We start from the raw sequence: 8,315 nt of genomic DNA, 5'->3' as shown, positions 1-8,315 counted from the left end.
ATGGTCAATGAAAGTCAGCCTACATTATTCGGGATTCCCAACAGTTTGCCAGGGTTTGGCAAGGTAGCATAATTAGTGTCACTTGACGATTAGCCGTGGTCATTCAACTGGTGTTTGTAAGTGGTTAGTAAACTATCAGTCAATTATTTGAGTTGGTCGGGATCAATCGGTAGTTGGTCATGGTAGGCTTGTAGGAGGTCAACAAGGTCAATAAACAGGTAGTCAGATGAGAGGATGATTATGGTAAACTAGCGAGAGATTGATCGTAGTACGTCAGTCAGCCGAAGTAGGTTGTTTGGGGGTTCACTCTATGCATCAGTTCTTAGGTTTTCATTTAGAGTAGTTTAGTAGGCAACCTACTAGTTGAATACTCAGAATTTGTTACAGGATAGTCCCCTGACCATTTGAGGTAAGTCAAAAGTTGGTCAACATGCGACCAATTAGTTAGTCAAGATTAGTAGTCAGATAATTAGGCAAGTCTATAGTTGGTCGTTCGATCGGACATCGGACAATCAAATGGCTAGATAATTGGCATTGGTCATAAGAAAGTCCATTAATCATTTGGGGTAAGCTAGAAATCGGTGTATGTACTTAATTATTAGGCACTTGGACAGGCTTGGTAAACCAGGGTAGGTTGAAGGGTAGTCATGGTCGATGTGCAGGATTGATAAGTATAAAATTATTTTATTTTATTATTGTGCTGTACTTACATAAAATTATGATATTTTAATTGGTATTATATTTTTAAGATTTATATTATAAAATATTTATATTTTTGTGTGTGTATTTATATTTTATATATTATTTTATTATAATTTGATTATTTCAATTAAACCACAATTGAATCAGCTGAACCTCTAAACTAGCGAACTAGCAAGTAAAGTGGTTAGATGACTGATTCGATTTTTAGAATTTTGCTTGTTCCCCCTTTTCTTTTATTATATATTAGATATTAATAATTTGATAACTAAAATCTGTTACATGATACTCTCTTCTAATAATTGAAATAAAATCTTTCCCATCAAAACTCTAGAGTTCCTTCCTCTTACATCTCCTTCAATCCATTATCTATAATCAATAATCTATTACTAAGGGTAAACTATCATTTCTACCCACGAAAATTTAGAACACTAACAAATTAATAGTCTATCACCGCTTCTTCTCTTTACCACCACTGCCATCACCAACTATCCAATAACAAGGTTCACTTTAACCCCATAGATATCTCCAACTGGCTCGAAATGATGATCAACAAGAACCCATAAGAGAAATACATTCAAATTATTATCGTGGATGGACATGATTTTTTTTCTTGTAAGAGTTATGCTCATTATTGTATTTTTCTCGACGTGCCGCCTCCTCATCCTCCGTGATTGCCACAGCAACACTCTGTTGACTCCTCTTCCTCTGCCACCCTCCTCCTTAAAATTGAATCATCCACCATCACAACTTCTGTGAATAAGGCCTTCGAGGATAGCTCCTCCTTCGACTACTACCTTAAGCCAATTGCAGGGAAGGCAATATACACCATCACTGTCACCACCGATTCCCTATCTCCTTCCTCCAAGCGCGTGAAACCCTCGCCTGTCGAATCGTCCTCCTTAACTCAGCCACTTGTCCTGGTTGACTTGCAGAAGAATGGGATTCGACTCGTCTACACACTCATGGTGTGCATGGAGGCAGTCCACCAGAATAATCTGCCTCTTGCAGAGGCACTTGTAAAGTAAATCGGGTTCTTGGCGATGTCTTAAATTGAAGCCATGCGCAAAGTAGTCACCTACTTCTCCGAAGAACTCACTCACCGAATCAATTATCTAAACCCAGAAACCTGATCTACCACTTGTAGAGGATTCGTCACAAATAGCTTGGCAAATCTTGATGCCTCAATGGTAGAGCTAAGGCCAACTAAGACCGAGGTAGTGACGGTTCTCCATCTTGAGGATGAGGTAGAGGATGGGTTCATTGGAGATGACTCGAGGGAAATAAGATATGTGATGATGGTGATGGTAAAGAGAAGGAGATGATTGTGGTAATAGTGACGGTGGTAGTGATAGTAGTAGTTGGAAATGAGAGTGGTAGTTAGGTAGTGGTGAGGTTTGAAATTGGAAGAGTGGTGGTGTGGAATAAAATTAGAAGTTAGAATTAGGTTATATTGGAGGGTAGTTTGGAAATTTTAAATAATTTTTTAGAGTTCGAATAATTTTATTGACAAAAAATCCATCTTTCATGGGTATAAAGTCAATTTTATTTTTTGTGTGGATAAATTTATCAGCATTCTGAACTTTCATGGGTAGAAATAGTAGTTTACTCCTATTACTAATTTAAAACTAAAATGTTGAACTTTCATTACAATTGAAATAAAATATTTGCTTCCAAAATTAACTAGTTCACTTTTTCTCTCTCCCTCCATTCCTTCCCTTCTCTATTTCTCTCCCTCATTTCCACTCTATTATCTATATTATATTATCCATTATATAAATCACTTATCCATTATATATCTTGTATTAAACTCTCAAATGAAAAAAATTCTCTATATATATTAATGTAAATATTTTTTAATGGAAATTAGGAGCAATAATTCCGTAGAAGAATACACCACCAAGTCAACTGACCTATGCTGATAGAATAACAGCTCGCCTACGGACCTTGCCCACAAATCGATCCCAACAAAGCGACGGACCGACAGTTGACTATTGCGATTGATCGGCCACCCATCGACCGATCCTGATTGTTTTAACTGACCAACAACAAATCAAATATTGTTAGATGACCTTAGCCAACTGATAACCTATTAACATACCTTAACATGGTGACCAACAGACTCTCTTGTGACCAACGGTGGCTATCGCAATCAATCACCTGCTAACCTACACTAATCGCTCAACTACCAAGCTCGACTGACCTCATGTTAATCGACTATCAACCTACCATGATCAACTGATGAATTTTCCCATGACTGATGCTAACATTTCATTTGATAGATCAACCTACCCGACTTGCTGGCTCATGATTAGATGACTGTCATTAATCTCTTGCTAAGCTACCTAGATTAAACACCTGATAACTAAAAGTCATACCATCTACCCAATAACATATTTCAATTGACCAAGCACTGATCTATCTAAATTGACTAATCAATGACCCACCCGACCGATCAACCACTTACCAACCTACTCCAATTGATAGATCATTGATATACCTGCACTAACTAGCTGTTAAATTACTTGAATGACTCTTTACTAGTCTACCATGATCAATCTTCGAGTCACTGCTTTGAGCTACCCTATTCGACCACCTGTTGGCTTTTCCCAACCAACTATCAATAGACCGACAACTTACCAACTACCAACCAACAATGGCAGAATGACCTATGTCAATTGCCCAGCCAATCTGGTCGACATACGTCACCAAACTCTAGCTACTTGCAGAATGACTCCAAACTTTATATGTAAGTTGACCGCCATCACCCATCCTTAGACGTTTGCTAGCTATTCTTAGGTGACCCTTTTTGGCAAGAAAGAGCTTTTGACCTAAGTTCCCTTGGCCCACAACCTTTTTGAAAAAGTGACTCCCTTTGCCTTGTGAGTATATCGTAATCCTGAGGACTAGGATCAAATTGATGTAGGGTTGGCATTATAGCTCTCTCTCTTTAAACTCTTTAATATTTATTACAAGAATGTTAAATATTATTAAATTTTTTATTTCATAATAAATATTAAATATTGACAAATGATTCATTAAAAAAATCTTTTATATTGTAATATTATTTGAGAAAAATACTAATATATTATCAATTTAACAACTAAAATGTGTCACATAATGCTCTTTTATTACAATTGAGTTTGTTAGTTAATAAGCACATGATACTCACGAAGAGTTGAATTGAGTATGTAAAAATAATAAGAATTTTCTATAAACAAAAGCTTATATGAGATAATTGCATTGTGGAGTTCATATTAATACTTTCCAATAGCTTACAGAAGAACTCCAAACACTTATAAGATATTACATATTTCACACCATTTTGATAAGCCAAAACTGATGGCATTAATCTTAACAAATGCATCAAATCGCTTTAAATAATATCACGGTGAGTGGATATCGTTGTCACAAAAATTAAAAAATTGAGCCAATAACTTCTAATCAAATCTTCTAATTAGATCAATTGAACCTTTGTAGGAGGAAGGATATGAATCTTGAAATAATAAAGTATAGTGTTTCATGTAAATGAATACTTATGAAACAATTAGAAAAATAAATAATGGAATGAGATGTTAAGGTTTCAAAGATATTACATTTTCAGAAAAAGAAATTCTCATGTTTATTTACTTTGATTCATGCAAAATACTTTCACGATAAATCATATATAATCAAACTCCAATTCCTTGAAAATTCAATTTTTCTTTAACTTATTTAATTGCCAATTCCTTGGTCAATTAATTAAGAAAAAGATGTTAAGTATAATTCCAATTTAACATCGCACAACCTTTCAAAAGCTATCCCTAGTCAGTTTGAAAAATTATAAGAAAGAGTTTCAAGCTAATCCCAATATTAACTTTCCCAAGAGAATAAAGGGATCCAAAACAGAATTAGAATATTTCCTAATACTTCTAACCATTAAGATGAAGAACAAAACTCATCAATTCTTGAAATAGTGTCAGTGCATTAATCAAAAATAAAATAAACAATCAAATTACCAATCCATAAAAAATAAACAAAGCTTCTAACCCTTAACAAAAGAGTTAGTTACTCATGATAAATAGATAAACTAAAACTAATGAATGAGATGTTGGATGCTAGATGATGGATCCTTGATCGTGAATCATCCCTTTCTTATTTATATCCTAAATTCTATTATAAAATTCAAATTCAAAATAAATCTAATTTTATGTTTCGAATGATAAGATAACTAAAACAACAATTCAAATCTAAACTAAAACCAAATCTTATATTTCTAAAAGAAGTTAACAATAACTAATCATTCAAATCTTGAACCTTTTAGAGAGTTTGGGCTGAATCAAAACGTCCTGGGAGGGATTCCAGGCTTGGCACTGGACTTTGGTTAATTGGCGCTGAACTTTAAAACTTAGCACTAAACTTGGGCTTTTGGTGCAGACACTAATATATTTTTGGATTCCTGGGAGGTGGAACAGTCTTCAAAGTTAGGAACCAAGTATGGGTGTGCCAGGCTTTGTGAAGCTTCTGGCGTTGAGCGCCAGCCTATTAAGTTGGGTGCCAGTCTTGTTGCCCTTGTCAAAGGCGTTGGGTACCCATTTGGGAGCTGGGATTGGTATTTTGGGTGCTGGACACTCGTTTTAAAAAATCTTGGGCATCTGGCGGTCTTTTTCTGGGAGTTCACTTTGTGTCTTTCCTTATTTATTTCTCTTCTCATGATTATTTTAAAGCCTAATCTTAAATGAACAATAATTCTAAAACAACACAAAATATATGATTGGCTGTGAAAACTTCATTTAAAACATAAGAAAACTAACTAATAAGATATGTAAAAATCACTAAAAATGTCAAGGCATCACAAAATCAAATTTAAAACTTTGCTTGTCCTCAAGCAAAATAAGAATAAATAGAAGTTATCTTAGTTATAATAATTGAGGAGTTAATTAAGTCAAATCCAAGTCGGATATTAAAAATAAAAATAGGGTTTATAATAATCCTTATGATCACGTGTAGACTTTCCCTATCTTAATACATCATTATGGATTTAAGAATATTCAAAAACTCTAATTCGAATTATATCATGAGAATCCTTTTAAAATTTCATGACCTTGAAAGCAACTTATTTTTCAAAAAAGATTTAACAATTTTTCTTATCTCGGGAGGATAATTGAAATTTTTTATTCTAAGTGTTTTGTCTCAAGATAGCTCTTTAATATAGGTTTTTAATCGATAATCCCAAGCTAGTTGGCTCAAGTTATCAGTTGATAAAATACCCTTTGGATTTAATCACTCAAGCCTCTCCTCAACACAATTAACACCGCAAGCATATAACTAGGAAAATCTTTTCATATATCCAGACATAGGTGCCCAGAGCCTCTTTGGACTCTAAATGATTTATCTCACGTCAACTCTTAATATAGGTTTTCAATTGATAATTCCAAGCCAGTTGGATCAAGTTATCGGGTGATAAGGCACCCCTTAAATTTAGTTACCCAAGTTTCTCTTTGATACAAAAGCACTGCATGCACATAATTGAGCTCCAGTAACTAGTACTCAAAGCCTTTTTATTCTTCTGTTTTTTTATCTCTCTTCTTTTTTTCTTTTTTTTTTCTTTTTTATTTTTTTGAAAAAATTCACTACTTTTTATGGTTTGGACCTTGACTTTTCATAATACATTTCTAGATTTTTTTTGAAGATTTTGTCTTTCTTTTTGCAAGATTCATCCATATTGAGTCCATCAATGTAATCATATTTTTTCACACATAATGCGCTTTTATTTTTAATATCCTTTTTATTCATCGATTCCTCTCATTCAAATATTTTCATAAAAAAGAAATTGCTAAAAGAACAAGCAAACAAAATTTTGAAAAACTAAATTTTATAAAGAAAAGAAAAAATAGAAAACATAAGAAAACATGATGCAGAAGAAAATAAAAGGAGAAAAGAAAAATGAAAAGAAAGATGAACATGAATGTATTATTAAAAAGTCCATAACAAAAAACTATGAGTAGAGAGCAAGGGTACTTAAAGGAAACAAATCACCGTAAGCGAGGAGGTGATCCTTTAAGGCATTGAACTTGAACCCCTGGGCGCTGGACTTGGTCCTAGGCCCCCCAACTTGAGCCTCTAGCGTTGGGCGCTAGTACTTGATCGTAAGCATAGGCGCTTGGTGCCTTATTCGATATTTAGGCGCCAGCCTCCTAGCCTTTTCGAAGGTATCGGGCATCCATTTTGGGCACTGAGTGCCTACCCCCTGGTATTGAATTCCTTTACTTTATTTATTGGCGCCAGGCACCAAGCTTTTGCTTCCTCACGAGCATTGGGTGTCAGTGTTGACGTCAAATGCCATTGCCTGTTCCTTAAGGATCTTGACACAGAGTTAAAAACTAAATGAAAGAAGAGAATGAAATGAAATGAAAAAAAGAAAAGAAAAGGATAATAATGGATTGGGTTACCTCCCAAAAGTGCTCTTTTAAAGTCACTAGCTTGACTCATGAAATTACTAGGGTGGAAATTGGATCGCTTTACAGCACCTTCTTCAAGTGCTTTCCTCCATTGAGTAAGCATCTTCTAACTATTGTTCTTTTCAGAGCTTGGATGCTGTGGGTCCTTATGGGCTCCTTTATCAACAATTTTTTGGACTAACAAATCAATTAGATCAATTCTCATACAACTTTCTGATTCACTAGGGTGTTGCATGGTTTTAAAAACATTAAAAGTCATTTGTTCATCATACACCCTTAGTGTTAGCTCACCTTTTTGGACGTCTATGAGAGCTTGTCTAGTGGCTAAAAAAGGTCTTTCTAAGATGATGGAAGAATCCTCATCTTCTTCCATGTCAAGGATCACAAAATCAGCAGGGAAGATGAACTTTTCGACTTTGACCAATGCATTTTCCACTATCCCATATGGAAACTTTATTGATCTGTCGACCTATTGCAAAGATATTTTTGTTGGCTTCAGGTCTTCAATTTGTAGCTTTCTCATCATAGACAGGTGTTTTTCCCTAAGTCACAAAGAGCCTTCTCAATGGTGACATCCCTAATTGTCTCTTTAAGCTTCTATGGTAGTTTTCTTTAAATAAGGGCACTACATTTCTTGGTGAGTATCACCGTTTTATCCTTCTTGAGGGTTCTTTTTTTGGATAGCAGTTTTTCATGAACTTAGTGTAGAGTAGCATTTGTTATAAGCAAGGTTGTAAAAACCGGACCAGTCAATGAACCGGTAAGATAACTAGTTCACTGGTTTAATGGTTCGACCAGGGTTCAACCGGAGTTCAACCGATTTTAAATAAATTTTAAACAAAATTATTAAAAATTAAATATATAATTTCAAATATTTAAATTCAACATTTTCTATCCTAATAAAATTTAAAATTTCACCTTTTTTAACTAAACAAAACTCTACTCGTCAAAAATCATAATTGTTAGTTTCAAGATTTTCATCATAGATAGGATTTTCAAAGCATAGCCACAGAAAAAGTTCCATTCATGCACTACGTACTTGATGACATCTCATATCATAATAATCTTACTTTCTTACTTACCACTACTACATGATTTATATTTCTAGGACATGAAGATCATAGATATTAGGCAATTACAATTCACAAAAAAACTCAAACACAGGCTTGAAAACCA

At 34.3% G+C, this 8,315-nt stretch overlaps 1 protein-coding gene across 1 annotated transcript; it reads left to right on the top strand.

Moving 5' to 3' along the window:
* On the top strand, window positions 1-1,727 carry LOC107484753 (DELLA protein GAIP-B-like). The gene is made up of 2 exons (XM_016105299.1): window positions 1-63; window positions 1,383-1,727. Exons 1-2 carry the CDS (start codon window positions 1-3, stop codon window positions 1,725-1,727), a joined length of 408 nt encoding a protein of 135 aa, XP_015960785.1.
* The last annotated feature ends 6,588 nt before the right edge of the window (window positions 1,728-8,315 follow it).

Source organism: Arachis duranensis, chromosome 1 (genome assembly GCF_000817695.3).
Source record: "Arachis duranensis cultivar V14167 chromosome 1, aradu.V14167.gnm2.J7QH, whole genome shotgun sequence".
Taxonomy (NCBI): domain Eukaryota; kingdom Viridiplantae; phylum Streptophyta; class Magnoliopsida; order Fabales; family Fabaceae; genus Arachis; species Arachis duranensis.
Note: the sequence above shows the minus strand (reverse complement) of the source record. Positions and strands in the feature narration are given on the sequence as shown.